This window comes from Lonchura striata, chromosome 19, assembly GCF_050655825.1.
Source record: "Lonchura striata isolate lonStrDom1 chromosome 19, ASM5065582v1, whole genome shotgun sequence".
NCBI classification, from domain to species: domain Eukaryota; kingdom Metazoa; phylum Chordata; class Aves; order Passeriformes; family Estrildidae; genus Lonchura; species Lonchura striata.
Window position 1 is genome coordinate 1,288,363 of NC_140721.1, and position 15,739 is coordinate 1,304,101.

General features: G+C 48.8%; 1 protein-coding gene across 15 annotated transcripts in view; it reads left to right on the plus strand.

Moving 5' to 3' along the window:
• MSI2 (musashi RNA binding protein 2) overlaps positions 1-15,739 on the plus strand; it is a 204,667-nt gene that overhangs the window by 68,242 nt on the left and 120,686 nt on the right. For all 15 annotated transcript variants that reach the window (XR_014949523.1, XR_014949525.1, XR_014949526.1 and 12 more), the window contains one exon: positions 3,933-4,025. Coding sequence is in view for 11 of the 15 variants with exons in the window: in XM_021533021.3 (XP_021388696.1) it covers positions 3,933-4,025 (93 nt within the window). In the remaining 4 variants the exon portion in view is untranslated. The remainder of the gene's footprint in view (positions 1-3,932; positions 4,026-15,739) is intronic.

Consider the following 15,739-nt stretch of genomic DNA (forward strand, 5'->3'; position numbering starts at 1 on the left):
GAGCAATTCTGTGATGCTCACAATTAAAGGGCCTCACACCAGCCTCGGGTCTCCTCTCCTGGCAATTCCTTACACAGCGAGAGAGAGACACCTTCAGTACACAAACCCTCCAAAACCACCTGGTAGCCACAGTTTGCAGAGCCCTGCAGTAGCCAGGGGTGGATATATTACACTGCAAATGAAATCCAAAGACACGGAGCTGTGAGTATTGTGGTTTCAGAGTGACCCAGACCTCTTGGAGTCGTCAATAAAACATGGGCTTGTGATTGATTCACACAAATCGCTTCCTATTGCCCAAAGCCCGGTGCTGCACCCAGGAGAGGGCAGGTGGGGCTGCTGGCAGAGGGTCCAAACCCACCAGGGCTTCTGTGACACCATCGCTGTTGGGAGCAACCTCCAGAAAGCAGATTCCGAATTTGCTCACAGGAGAAGGCAGAGCTCCTCAGTGACTTCCACTGGAGGAATTCAGACTGGCAGGGTGTGCCCCAGGTGTCCAGGCTGTGTGTCCCATGCCCTGCTCTGCTGCCAGAGCCACGGGCTCTGCACTTTTCCCTGGGGAAGCCTCGCCCTGTCTGTGTCTGACTGCCTGGCGAGGATGAGCAGGTTAGAGCAGGGTCAGGGGCTGTTCCCAGCTGCTCCCAGTCCCACACGCTGTCTGATACTGCACAGGGGTGAGGCCACCCCAGCACAGAGGTGCCAGGCGTGGGGAGCAGCTCACCTGGCAGAGCGGCAGGGACGGGAACGGGCAATGGCAGCTCCTGTGCAGGGGCTGGGAGCCCCAGCTGAGCGTGGCTGGCCGTCCTGGCTCTGTGGTGAGGGGGTCCCCTTCACCTGAGGGGGAGCAGGCTGCTCCTGGTCCCTATTGCCCATGTCCCTATTGCCCATGTCTGCCCTGCATTGTCCCTCCTGCCCATTTTCTACTGCCCGTGTCCCCTGTGTCCCACGGCCACACCTCCCCACCTATCTGTGTCCCCCTGCCCATGTCCCTATTACTTGTGTCTCACCTGATCATGTCCCTGTTGCCCCTGTCCCCTGCCCGTGTCCCCCATGTCCCTATTGTCCATGTCCCCCTGCCCATGCCCCCTGCCCCTGTCCCCCTGCCCGTGTCCCCCGTGTCCCTATTGTCCATGTCCCCCTGCCCATGCCCCCTGCCCCTGTCCCCCTGCCCGTGTCCCCCGTGTCCCTATTGTCCATGTCCCCCTGCCCATGCCCCCTGCCCCTGTCCCCCTGCCCGTGCTCGGTGTCTCGGGTGCCACAGGAGGGGGAAGGCAGCAGGCCCTGCTGCAGAGGCAGGGCAGGGTGTGTGTGTTCTGTGCGGGTGCTGGGGGCAATGTGGGAACAAAGCAATTCAACAGTCTCTTCAGGGAAATGTGGGTTGTAAAAGCAGACTTAATTTTGTGCTTCGCTTTGGTACCAAAGAGCTGATTTCTGAAACCGTTTCCCGGCTCGCAATACATCTCTAGGCATTACAGTGTTGTGAATTTGCTTGTCATTACCAATATTTTCTTTGACTGAAGCTATTGAAACAAAGTGGTCTTTTTTTTTTTTTTTCCTATAACCTTCAATCTTGCTTCTAAAAGCAGTAGCTCTCTTTTGCTTTCTTTCTTGGTCAAATATAAAAACGATGATAATTTCAAATACTGCTTTAGAATAATTGCTTTCCTCCCTCTTTTGTATGACAACAGAAGCTTGGCCTGATCTTAAATCAGATGTTGGCAGGCAGAGGGCTCTTGACAGCCCTGCAAAATCCTTTAGTTACAAGTCGGCTTTAGCCAATTCTTTATTTGTAAATGACAATTTTCTACAGAAAAATATATGCTTGGGCTTCAATTTTGGAGCCCTATATTGCAGCCAGGAAAAAATAATTGAATTTTTACAGATTTTTTTTCTCTTCTCTTTTTCTTCCTAACTTTAAAAAAAACCCAAACAGAAAAAGTGAGGCTGTGTAAGGTGTGATTGGAGCTGTTTGAGGGGAGTATGTGCCCTGGTTGATGTGCATGGCTGTGGGGACAGAAGTGATGATTAATTTGTTCTGTGCTGGGAGGATTTGGGGCTGCTCTAAGTTTCGTGTCCGATGCCCCAGCCCCGTGGAGGCTTTGCCCGTGTGTGTGACAGGGTGGAGCAGGTCTGGGCTGTCCTCATGACCTCAGTGGCCCTCACCAAAGGCATTTTCAGAGTCTTTAGTGAAAAATTAAGGAGGTGCTGAAACGTGCAGGTGCCAGGTGGATCCCTGCGCCTGTTTTTCCCCTGTTTGAGCAGGCATGTCCTGGCTCTGGAGTTAGGGGCATTTTTCCCTTCAGTCTCTGGAAGTCTCTTCACCCAGCTTGCAGTCTGTTCACGCAGTTTTTCAGTGCCTGGTTTGTTGCTGAGGTGCTTGTTGGCTCCCAGAGCTAGGCAGTGGTGACTCAAACATCTGTCCTCGCTGAGCTGTGTCCAGCTGCAGGGCCATGGCCTGTCCTGAGCCCTCCCCAGGCCCTTCAGAGAGAGCAGACAGCATTGTCCTGGCTCTGCCTTCAGTCATGGCCTGTGAGTGCTGTGTGTCTGTGTCACTTTGGGATCAGCTGGTGTCACTTTGGGACCAGCCCACCAAAGCCACGCTGGGGTTTGTGTCCCTGGGCTGACCTGCCCATCTTTGGGAGCTGCAGGCTGTGGATGATGGGTTCTGCCGTGGTGTGGGATCCAGCAGCATCCCTTGCAGGGGATCCAGCAGCATGCCTTGTACAGGATCCAGCAGCAGCCCTTGTACAGGATCCAGCATCCCTTGTACAGGATCCAGCAGCATCCCTTGTACAGGATCCAGCAGCATCCCTTGTACAGGATCCAGCAGCATCCCTTGCAGGGGATCCAGCAGCATCCCTTGTACAGGATCCAGCATCCCTTGTACAGGATCCAGCAGCATCCCTTGTACGGGATCCAGCAGCATCCCTTGCAGGGGATCCAGCAGCATCCCTTGTACAGGATCCAGCATCCCTTGTACAGGATCCAGCAGCATGCCTTGTACAGGATCCAGCATCCCTTGTACAGGATCCAGCAGCATCCCTTGTACAGGATCCAGCAGCAGCCCTTGTACAGGATCCAGCATCCCTTGTACAGGATCCAGCATCCCTTGTACAGGATCCAGCATCCCTTGTACAGGATCCAGTATCCCTTGTACAGGATCCAGCAGCATCCCTTGTACAGGATCCAGCATCCCTTGTACAGGATCCAGCAGCATCCCTTGTACAGGATCCAGTATCCCTTGTACAGGATCCAGCATCCCTTGTACAGGATCCAGCAGCAGCCCTTGGCCCTGTTGGGCCAAGCTCAGGCTCAGCTGGGGCAGAGAAGGGGCTGGGGCTCAGCTGGGGGCTGGGGGGCACAGAGAGGTTCCTGGAGGGGCTGATCCAGCCCTGGGATGGTGATTCCGTGGGCACAGGCTGTGCTGGCTGGAGGATGCTGCGTCAGCAGCTCTTTCATCATTTGATTACTTTAAAAGTAACTGTGCGAGTTCCTTTTAAACTGACCCGTGGAAACTTAATAACACATCACTTGGATTTGATGTAATTGCCTCTCCTGCCAAGGAGCCTTCAGCCTGTCTGTAGGAAAAGGAGGGGCAAAGGCACCTCTGCTTTAAGGTGGTAGCTATGAAGAGACAATGTTTGGACTCCTTTTTCACTTTTATTTGCATTGAGAAGCACAATAAAAATCATTTATTAAAAAAAAATATCCGGGGGCTAGAGTTGTTATTGAGAGCCTTTACTCAGCCATCTCTCAAATAAAAACAAAACAAGACAGAGAAAGAACTATCTAATCAAATCGAATTGAAATTGCTTTTGTAAAGAAGTATTCTCATTATCTGGGTTAGGGATGGGATCTGAAGAATTTTTTTTTTTTCCACGTATTGTTTGAAATAATCTGGTTAAACCATATGCTTGTCTTGTAATTTCTTACAGATGGTCACAAGAACAAAGAAAATATTTGTAGGTGGATTATCGGCTAATACAGTAGTGGAAGATGTGAAGCAATACTTTGAACAGTTTGGCAAGGTAAGTTCTGCCCAAGTGAGACTACATAGTTGTTCTTTCTTCCCTTTCTTTTTGAAGTGTGTTTTGAAAAACAAAAGTGCATTGAGGACTGAGCTCAAAGGAGGGCCAGGTTTTTGCCTTTCCGTGTCATTTCTTGAAGCCTCTGGGATTCCTTTTCTGTTTGTTGCTTGTGTGTGTACAACATTGCCAACACTGTTTACTTCCACTGAAGAAAAAAGCATCACTGGGAGGTGAATCTGTGTCTGTTCAGGAAAAATCTGACCCTTAGCTGAATGATTACACAGTTGTCTTCTCCATAAAATCAGCCTTCTGCTAGGCCCGATTGCAGTGGCAAAAAGGGCAAATAGACGTATTGGAGAGCTCATTAATTTGTGAAAATGCCTGAAGGAGCCATGTGAAAAGCAAGAGTAATGTGGAAGTCACTAGAATATCCACTTAATTTCTTACTAGAAAATCCTTCTGCAAGTATGTATAGAATGCTGGCATCATTGAAAAAAAAAACAGCAAGAACAAAAAAAAATTACAGCAAAAGGACCCCTCACCAAAACCCCAAAACAAACAAGTTTATGCAGAGAAGGAGATCTGAACCTTGCCAGAATAGTCTTTGCTGTGATTAAAAGCTCAAACCCCACTGTCCAGGCTTTGGCTGGTGCTTAGTGACACTGACTTCCATGGGGCTCCTTGGAAGCTTCTGGACAATTGTTCAGGAGTGGGTGACGAGCTCGTGGAGCTGCCTGCTCTGAGAGCAGCTCGTGGCACCACCTTCTGCCAGCCCCACTGGCCACAGGGCTCCGTGGGCTCCAGCTCCATGGATTCCAGCCTGACAGCTCAATTCCTGTCTTTAGCAGTGCAGGAATTGATGTTTTAGATGCAAGATTGCGTGAGGACACAGCAGGGTATCCCGGAGCAAAGCAGCTCCCATTCCTTGTAGTTAGTTTATGTTTCTTTTATCTGCCTTGAAAAGCCTGAGCCAGGCAGGATTTTGTTGAGGGCTGAGGAGGCGAGTTTATAAATGGTTCCTGTGTTGGATTGATAGTTGTTTTGCAAACCAGTCATTTTATTTTCAATAATAATCTTCGATTCCGGCAGGATGTTTACAGCCTGCTGAGCCTTTTATTAAAGGATTACATGAGCTTTTGGATGTTTCTTCTGTAGTTACTTCTAATTGCAGAACTCCACTAACCTGTATTTTTCAAGTTAATAATAGTTTCAATATAAGCGCTTTGCATATTGTCTGGATGTTGTCTTAATATAGTCTTTTTAATTTCACCATCTGGTAGTTTCATGCTTGCAATTTTACAGTCCCTGAGAATGCAGCAGCCAGGCTGTGTCTCGGAGTGACTGGGGATTCGGGACACTTTGGTTCTGCTTTCATGCTCTGCCATTCTTGAGACAGCCTAGCAGAGGTCTGCCTTCCCAAAGGCAGTACTTTGGAAAAATCAAGTGGTTTTTTCCTTCAAGCATCTCAATTTTGCAGGCTAAAAAATTTAAGGAGCTGAAAATTGCTTGAGTTGGGATCAAGGTAGGAGCCCATGGCCATGTCAGCACAGCTGGGGTTGTCCTGCTGAGGCTGAGCTCCTGCAGGAGTCAGGCTGGCAGGGCTTGGTCCCTGTCACTCCAGGTGCCCTGTGCCACAGCCCCTGCTCCAGCTTGTGAAGAGTTTGCTGGAGCTGCTGGTGTTTGGGGCAGAGGCTGCTTGGCTGTGTGACCGTGGCCTGACCCTGGTGCAGGCGCTGGGGTTCTCCCCACAGCACTGCTCTGTATCAGCTGGGACAGTTCGGTTTTGGGGTGTTCCGAGGTGATTCTCCTCAGGCTCTGGTTGTCAGGAGGTGGTTAATGACCCGTAGAAACGGGGAGCTGTGGTTCAGCTGAGTTAGAAGACTTGTTAACATGCTGTGGACAGTGGGATGCTGCCTTCAGATACAGGACCCAGGACTGGTGCTGCAGGACCTTGCAGGACTCAATCCCCCTTCCCTGCCCCTCCAGGACTCCCTTCCTGCCCTCTGAGCAGAGCCTGTGCTCAGCACACAGCCTGGCTCTCCATCAGGCCATAACCATGCAAACAGTGATGCACATCGATTGGCCAGCCCTGCCTTCGCTCCGAGCTTCCTTAAAATAAAGCAAATTGCATTACACAATTAATGTGTGAGGAGCCGCCCGTGTTTGATAAGAGCATCTCAGGTGATTTGCTCTTTGAAATGCTGAGCTTATTTATTGGCGCGGAAAAAATTGCTTACAGAGCGCTGCCATTCCTGAAATCCTGTTTGTACTTGCTGCGAGAGGAGCTCTGCAGCCAGGGGAGGTGGTGGTGCTGGCTGGAGGCAGCTCTCAGAACACAGGACGTGGCACAGCAGCCACCAGCTCTGGGGCCAGAGGGGCTCGCTCCTGTAACTGGAGTTGGCAGGAAGGGGGTACAGTGTCGAATTTGAAACTGCAGCTTTTTGAAAAGTCAGTGCCAGAACCTTTGTCTCCAAGAAAAGGAAAAGCTTTATTAAAACCATCAGTGAAAGTGTTTGATGATACAGCACCAAAGTATGTGGCAATGATAATTCCTGAAACTTAGCTTGTAAGATTTTTCATGGTGATTACTTTCTCTTTCTGAACAGTCCCAGGAGTCCCTGATTTCCTTTTGGGGAGGTGGGCATGCTTAGCTTCTGTAAGCTGTGGAGGAAAAGTGGGGAAAATAACCCAAGTGGAGGCAAAAGCCATCACAGAACAATCACAGAACAGTGTAATGAGCCTTGTGAGTGCTTAGAGCTGCTGGGGCTGGTCCTGTGCACCTGCAGGTGTTGCAGGGCTCCCCAGAGAGGCTTGGCAGGGTCTGGGGAGAGGAAGGATTCTCCTTCCAGTCATTTCAGGAGCAATCCATGGAAGACACAAGAAGGCTAAACTAAATACCAAACTAAGCCCTAAGCATTTACAATCAGTAGAAAAAAAAGCCATTATGTTACTCCTGATCCTGACAGTCTAATGCATTTGTTTGCTGGATCCTCTCCTATTTCAGTCAAAGTTGTTTCAAACATTCTTACAAGCAAAATAAATTCACTGTCCTGACCCGTCTGGGCTCTGCAGCACTGCCCTCGTGCTGGGTGTGAAAAGCTGCTGAGAGCAGGCTTTGAGAGAATTGAAATGAGAAGTGCTGGGGCTGAGGAGGCCCAGGGGAGCTCAGTGGGGCTGGCATTGCTCCCCTCTGCAGGGGCCGTGGCACTGCCCTGGGCAGTGCTGGGGCTGCAGATCTGCCTCGTCTGGCTGGAGGAGGAGGAAGCGTGCAGCTCTGGGACTGGGACGTGCTGGAGCATTTAAGGCATCAGGCATCATTTTAAAAAGGACAAAAACGCAGCAGGCTCCTCAAGCCTCACCTGGAGTCCCGTGAGAGCAGAGGGCAGCTGTGGGTGCTCGCGGGTTCTCGGGACCTGCATGTCCTGCACTGGAGCTGCAGCACTGCCCGGGGCAGGCAGGGCTCAGGTGTGCCCAGAGCTCCTGCGGGAGCAGCCAGCCCTCGCTTGTGCAATTACACTTCACATGGCCAACTGTGTAATTAGTTTGGAAGACTTATGCCTAGTCATTGGTTTATCCTAATCGGCTTTGGCTTTTCCCAACAACAAAGTGAGCTTATTTTCCTAAGCTGAAACAACTCTGCTCCCTTTGTTCCTCTCTTTTATTGTCTCATTCCTTTCATTCTGTTTTACTGCCAAAGTTTTGTTTCATTAGGCCTACAAGTCATTTCCAATCCAGTGGGCTGCTACAATAAGGCCTTTATAACTCAGCTGCCCTGGTTCCCATGTCCCTTCTGGTCCAGAGCCAGGACTTGCTGTTTGACATGGGATTTTAACCCTTTGGCTGCCCCAGCTGCTGCTTCCCCCTTGGTGGGGCTGGGCCAGGCTGAAGCCCTGGTGAGCTCAGGGATCCTAATGATGGTGTGTGGGCATTAATTGATAGGGTAATGGGCTCCAGGTAAGGCATTCGGGCCAAATTATGGGAACAGAACTCTGGGTAAAAACCGTACTGTAATGAGTCGTGGTGGGAACAGTCCTGGGAGTGAAAAGGCCACTGTGTCCTTCCAGCAGGGTGGGAACAGTTCTGGTGAAGGTATGTTCCAGTTGTCCTGAGCCATTAGATCAGCCCACGTAGGACAGTTCTTGTAGAAAAATCATGGGGTTTTGTGTAGGAGAAAACACAAATTTAAATTCACCCTTTTTTGAACCAGAATGGTGATGCTTGAAGGAGATGTGTGAAATAGTTTTGTGGACAAGCAATACTTTTCCATATTGCTGGAGGAGGAGTCAGTGCTGGTGGTGGTGGCCCCAGATGTTTTACTTTCAATCTCAGAGCACTGGCTCTTCAATTTCCCTTTCACAGTAATCCTAAAGTGACTTTCAGGGAAGGAGGCTCTGGCACTTGTTTTTTTTTTTTAATTTTAAATTTCCAGATGAAATTGGACCAGACCAGCGTGCATGAATTTTGTGTTCTGCCCTGGCTTGCCACGAGGTCCCTCAGACCTATCGTAGGCATGTTTCAGCTTCACTTGGAATATGTTATTTCCTCAGGAATGGCTTTTAAGATTTGGAAATTCTGAGACAAGACAGGATTTCTGAATTACTTCTGTGGATTTGAAATGTTTTGTACAGTCACTTGTTATTTCTTGTGAGACACAGGACAGACCAGTGGAATAATAATAATATCTGAATTCTGAGATTTTTTTTTCTGTTGAGCTTTTGGAAATGTGTAGTTTTCTCCTCTCTTCCTTCTGTAGCCTGACTTAGTGTCCAGTGTCAGTTAAAAGAGAGGAAGGTGCTGTCTCACACCTGTCCTGGCTCCAGGCACATCCACTGTGCTGCCTGAACACCAAAACGTGAGAATGAGAATTTCCTCCTTTGGCTGTACCACGCCCTGCATTATAACATGGACCCTGGTGCAAATAACAATCAGTTTAACCTTTGGAAAAATGACCTTTGTAGTGAGGTCCCTCTGCTTTCTCAGTGTGTGTGTCAGGAGGGAAGGAGGTGGGACCCACGGATTTAGGATTTCAGCGTAATTGTGTGGTTTACATCAATCGCTTCCTCCGTGCCCTCCTCCCTGACAGCTGTGAAAATATCCATCAGCAGAAGGGGAGAGAAAACTCCTCCTTGTTTGGCCAGGCTGTCTGGGTGTGAACGAGTTAATGCACTGCTCTGGTATTAAGCACCCCAGTCGTTTACTTTTCCCTGAGACCTCGAGTATGGCCTCTGAAGATGTTTTTACAATAAAGTTGTTAGCATGAGAAAAGGTGGTTTTCTCACCATGGGTTCATTTTGGGGGGATTTGGAAGTCTGTGTGGAGCTGGGGCTAAGGCCAGAGTCGGGAGGTGCAAGGAATTCTGCTCCTATGAAAGTGAAAGCTTAGTGAATTCAGCCTTGGCACAGAGTTTGAATTGTATTGTCACCTCCGTTGGACATTGATATGTAGATTTAACGGTCAATAGGAGACATGGATGGGCTGTCCTTAAAGCATTTGCTTTGCAGAAAAGTCATTTTTCAGTTTGACAGATTGCTAGCCTTTCACATTTTTCAGCACTGTATTTCCCAGTTCAGTACTTGGGAATTGGTTATGTTTTATGAAATGAAGGGGCCAATTTGGACTCTTACTTACATTGCAGTCTGTAATAGCCAGAGTTCCCTAAATATTTGTAATGGGCAGTAAAACAGAGAGTGTGATGGCTTTTTTTTACCTGCTGCTGCCTTCCAGAGTCACTCCAAGCCCTAGGCCTGCTGTGGAACAGCTCAGAGCTCATCCTCTTCTTGTTTCTAAGTTATCTGCATGCACTTGGCAGAAGTTGCTTAATTTGGATCTCCTCATCTCCTTCAAACAGAACCAGCAATAAACAAACACGTCATTGTTTGCAGCTCCTGATAGGTCTGGGACAAAGAAAAGCAGAGTTTTTGGGGGCTGTTCTGTGACAGGAGCAGCAGCACGCCTCTGCCCTGTGCTCGTGCTTTAAAATTCCACTGCTTCCACATTTCCTTGTTTCCACGTTATGTCCGTGATGTGCCAGAGTATAATGAATGTTCCTTTAAATTTTAGCTTTGGCATGTGACGAGAGATGTGGGATATAGGGGTCCCTCATGGCCTAAAGCACTTCTTATTATTTCTTCTCCCTCCCACACATGCTTTTCTTTTCTTTTTTTTTTTTTTTTAAGCAAACTGAGAAACTTGATCGTTGCTTAAGAAGCAGCCAGTGTTTTCATCCTGCCAGTGAGAAGCTGTACACAGGAAGTCAGTTTTGAGGTGGTCTGTAATAAGCCACATGCTTTGTGGAAGTGGTTTTGTTATAAATTAGATGTTGGTTTCTACCTGGGTTTTATGAAAAGAGGAAATGTTAAGGCGGGATTTGTGGGCACGAAGGCGGTATCAGAGCCCAGCAGAAGTTTGAAGTACAATTTTATTTCCTTTTCTCCTTTGGTTGATGAGGTGCTGAGGAGGTTTCGTGCTGTAGCACCACAGCCTGTGGGAGATGAGTGAAATCAATCATTATTCAGGGACCGTGCTTGGGGAGGGAAAAGTTACATGAAAATACTCAGGTTTCCTCCTCCAACATGCGTGTGAATTTTTTTGTGCGTGTCTTTGTCAGTTTTGTGGAAATTACCTATATCCTTTCTGAGACCCCAAGGAAGTAAATTTTGTTTTCCACCCCTGCTTTTATTCTGTACAAATGCAATAGGCTGTATAAAATCCCTAACAAATTGAGTTAATCCTATTTGGTTTTTATCCCTGGAGCATTCCTGGGTTCAGCCCCAGTGAGTGGGGTTGTAGATGGAGGACTTCCCTGGAAGGGGAGGATTTGGGTTTGCTGTGGTGGCATCTCTGAGCCCCGTTTGGGCCCATGGGTCTGGCTGGAGCTCTGCCCCAGCAAGCTGGGCTGAAAGCAGGAGATGATGGTGTTAATCCCCAGCACTAGGAGCCAGGTAAAATACCTGATAGACGTTTTCAATATCTGCTGAGAAATTGCATAGGATTCCACTTCGGCACTTGTCTGGAAGCGCAGCCTCCCGAAGTTATTTGTGGGTGCAGGTGCTGCTCCTGCATCCCCCAGGGCACTGCTGCCCTTTGAGGAGCTGCACCGAGCTGCCCAGAGCTTGGCTTTGGGAAACCCATGTTTAGCACTGCTTCTCTGGTGAGAAACCAGCAGCAGTTAGTTAAACCTGGTGCAACTGAAACCTGCACTCGTCCTGCTTGCAGGTTTGGGGAGGAGAGCTGGTTAAATTATAATTGATTGGAGAGTCAGCCTTTTATCAGTGCCATCATCCCCATCACGGACACCCCGGCACTGAGGGATGGGCTGGGAGCCTTGGGCTTGTTTTAAACGAGTCTGGGCCACAGAGGAAAGGGCTTTCACAAGTGCCCTGCAGGAGCTTTGTAGGAATTGTTCCAAATGTGGAGAAGAGCACCTGGGAGCAGGTGTAAGAATGCTTTTTCCACGTGGGAATGAATGGCCATATTGATCAGTCCTAGAGGTGAAATATCTGAGTTTTGCTCACACATGGAATATTGAGGTGAGACCAGTTTAATTAAACTTAAGTTAATTCTGCAGGCGTAGAATACGAAATTCATTCGATGTCCATCATACACATGTCTCTCTCCGTTAGGAACACTTAATATATTATTTTCTTGGGGGGAAAAAGTGCCTGCACATGTTTGGGTAGAAATGGAGAGGTGGCCAAGCATGAATCACGTCAGTGCTATCAATGATTACCAGTCCTGGTGATACCTGCCAGCCCAGAGAGGGAGAGAGTGGTACAGTATATGTATTTATAAATATAACTGCAGAAACCAGGACAAGGGCAAAGTAGCTAAAATGAAGAGCCAATTAAGATAATCTAAGCAGAATGAGGATTAACTGCCTCTTAATCTGAAGGGCACCCAAAATGCATGTGGCCAGTTTAGATCAAACAAGTGTTGTGTGTGTTCAGGACATCCAGGAGGGGTTTGGGGTGAAGAGGAATGAACACCCCACTGCCCAGGGCACGGTGGTGTTGAAATGGTTCTGTGTGGCACGGAATAACCTCTGTGCTGTGGTGTCCCCTCCATGGAAGTCTGGAGCAGTATTGGATATGTCATAAAGAAATGATTGCAGGTATGAGGGGAGTTAACATCTTGTAGTTTTTCTTTTCCCAGAAAGAGGAAAGCACTCAGAACTATGTCGGGGAAGAAGCTGCTCTGTGTTTTCTTTTTAAAAAACACTTTTAAAACCATTTTATCTCAGCATTTAGCGCTTGTTCCATTTGCTGCTGCTCCAACTGAGGCGCCTGCAACGTACGTGGTGGGGAAAGGAGGGGGCACATTTGCACATGTTCCTGGAGACTGAGATCTTAAATTCCAGCAGACAGGAGCAAGTGCAGGATTCCACTTGGAGCATCTGTTTATTCTGCCATTGGCCTGACAGGGTGTGGTGACCGTGTGCAACCTGAAGTGGAGGGGCTGTTGGCTCCTGATGGGTATTTTTTGGGGATCAGGGGGTGCCCAGACCCCGTGCTGGATGCCAGGGGTGCCCAGACCCCGTGCTGGGTGCCGGGGGTGCCCAGACCCCGTGCTGGGTACAGGGGGTGCCCAGACCCCGTGCTGGGTGCAGGGGGTGCCCAGATCCCGTGCTGGGTACAGGGGTACCCAGACCCCGTGCTGGGTGCCGGGGGTGCCCAGACCCCGTGCTGGGTACAGGGGGTGCCCAGACCCCGTGCTGGGTGCAGGGGATGCCCAGACCCCGTGCTGGGTGCCGGGGGTGCCCAGACCCCGTGCTGGGTACAGGAGGTGCCCAGACCCCGTTCTGGGTGCAGGGGGTGCCCAGACCCTGTGCTGGATGCCAGGGGTACCCAGACCCCGTGCTGGGTGCCGGGGGTGCCCAGACCCCGCTGGCTGTGCCCCCTTCGTTGGCAGCCGCCGTGTGAGCTCTGTGGTGGCTCTGCAGGTGAAGGTGCCCGTGTTGGATCTCTCGCTCTGTTGGGTGGTTTAGCGAGTTCAGATCCGTGCCATGCTAATTGTCAGGACTGGGAGGGTGGGAGCAGATTTCACCGGGGGCAATGGAAGAGATCCAATGCATTTCCACTCTGTTTCACCGCTTGGCAAACCAGCACTTACTGTCACTTTGCATAAATGGGTTTATTTCAGAGGGTCAGCCGGCACCACTCCCCCCTTCCCCTGCCGGCCCACCCTCCCCTGGAGGAGAGGAGGCCGACGAGCATTTAATTTCCCCAGCAGCAGGTGCTTGTCATCCATCTGAAGAAAGCTGCCAACATCTGGTGCAATTGCCTCGGCAAACGCAGTAACAAGGCGCCTGCAGTTCAAACGCAGAGAGAGCATTGCCTCTTTAATGATAACAAGCTGTTGGCTTCCCCTCTGAGATGAATTCATCTCACAGATGTTTGTCTAGTTTTGGCAATCTTATCACTATAGCTTTGGTGATTATGCTCAACTGGAGACTATTACTATAAAAGAAGTTTGAACTTGTTCCATTTTTGCATTATTTATTTATTTAGCCATTTATTTCTCTGCTTTCTGGATATAATTTGTATCAACAACTGTACTGTTGGTCCCATTACCCGAGTACCCTCAGATTTTTATTGCATCTGCTGAACAGTAGCTCGCTACTTGACTCCCACCGCTGGCAAATGTCTTTCAGCCACGCTGACGTTTTTAACATTCCCCATCAACAGCTTTGTGGTTTGAACCCTCTATTTAACACTACATTTTCTGGGATTACTTGGCGCTCGCTCTGTCTGTTCTCTCTAATAACTGCAATATACTCACTATTTCTGCAAAGCGTGAGGCGCCAGGAATATTCTGGATATTCCGTTCGGACGGCAGAGCTCTGGTGACCTTGGCAGGGCTTTGTAATGACAGCACACGACCGTCTTCATTGTTGGATCTTAAACGTTTCCAGCCTCAGCGTGATCCTACGGAGCATGGGGACATGCAGGCTCTGGGCTCCAGTGCCTGTTTGCTCTTGTTTGCTTTTCCAACATGCCTGGGTTTTTTTTAGGGAGACAATTTCTCCCCGAACGTGTGGAATTTAATTCTGGTAAATAGGATTTATTTTTGGAAACGTGCTTGTGAATAGGTGACTCATGCCTGAATGAAGATGTGTCACTGTTGGTGGGGACACCACGTATATAATTTCTTAGGCTATAAATAGATGCCAGTCCAAGTACTGGTGACATGGTGATGCTTCACACCGACTCGTTAGCTCAGCCTGGCTGCCGAGGAGAGTGTTTGGAGTGTCAGTCTCTCCTGCTGGAGCAGCAATTTCTGCTGATGCTTATGGAATAACATCAATAGATTGGTGGAATCCTGGGAGTGCTTTAATTGGCACGGGCAGGTTCCCGTGCTGCCGTCATGGGGTGTGCTCGTGTTTCTTCTCTCATTGCACAGGTGGAGAAGCTGAGTTTTGGGGTGTTTGGGTACTTGTCAAAAGCCAGGGGTACCACCTGAGACTCAGAAACTGCTGAGGAGCCTTTAAGCTAAACACACAGGATCAGAGCTCGCTCCCATTTTCAGATCCTGGAAGGAGCAATCCCTTTTTCCTGATGATGCTAAACTGTGGTTCCATGTTGTTGATGTTTGCTCAACACCACTTACCCACCAACACAGCACATATGGTTTAATGGCTGTCTTTTTTTGTGCTTCTGCTGTAGTTACAGTATTATTAAAAATCCATTAAATTTTGATGTACATCATAAAGTATGTGCTCCTGTGAATGCGAGCGCAGATAATTATTTCTGATGAATAAACCAAAAGGACAAGTATGTAAGAAGTTCATCCTGCAGCTTTCAATTTTCATTATATACATCTCCTGCAGGGGCAATCGTTGTGATGTTGCAGCTGGTTATTTCCATGGCCTAGCTCTCCCTGGAGATGGATGATGACAGTGCAAACTTGAACTTGCACGAGTGCCGGTGTTTCTGTGGGCATATTTGTAGATAAATGGTTAAGCAGGATAGGTAGCCCTTGGGAAGGCAGAGGGTGTGAAGGTTCTGCCACACAGCAGCAACTTCCTCTGTGTTTGCTCATTGTGCCTGGGCTTTGTGGAATCTGGGAAAGTAACCCAATTATTTCTCATTAAAGTAACCCAAAAATGTAGCAACAAGCAAGGTGTCATTGCTAGAACACCACCAGGAAGCCAGGCAAGCTCTTCTTGGTGTCCAGGGCCTGAAGCAGGCAAGGGAATCATTAAAAATAATGCATTATAGTGTCCATAAAGTTTCCTGCAGTATATAATGGCCCACAGGGGCCTCACCTAGTTTTCCATATATGATATGGTTACAGCATCTCATTAACTTTCTCATAACACCAGATACACTTCTCTTTAACACCCCCTTCAGGCTTCACAGGTTTTGCCAAGTATTTCCTAATAAGCAGGAACTTTAATATTTATCATGCTTGCCTTTTATCCCCACTGGGCTGAAGAAGTGGTTGGCCTCTCCCCTGCCCCTCTCATTTCCTATCCCTGAATGCTCTGGGCAAACCCAGGGTATACTCCTCTCACTGAGAAGACTTCCCTCAGTTTTCGCAGCTCTAGTTTTAAGAGTTCCCCCTGCTATTTCTTCTGTTCAAGAGCATGTCTGCACCCAGGGATTAGTCTTGGTATAGCACATGAACTCTGCAGAGACCTTGGTCTTGGAAGCAGCACACAGCCCTTAACTATCCCAAATGAGAAAGCCAAATGAGTCCTAGAGAGATCCCACCAA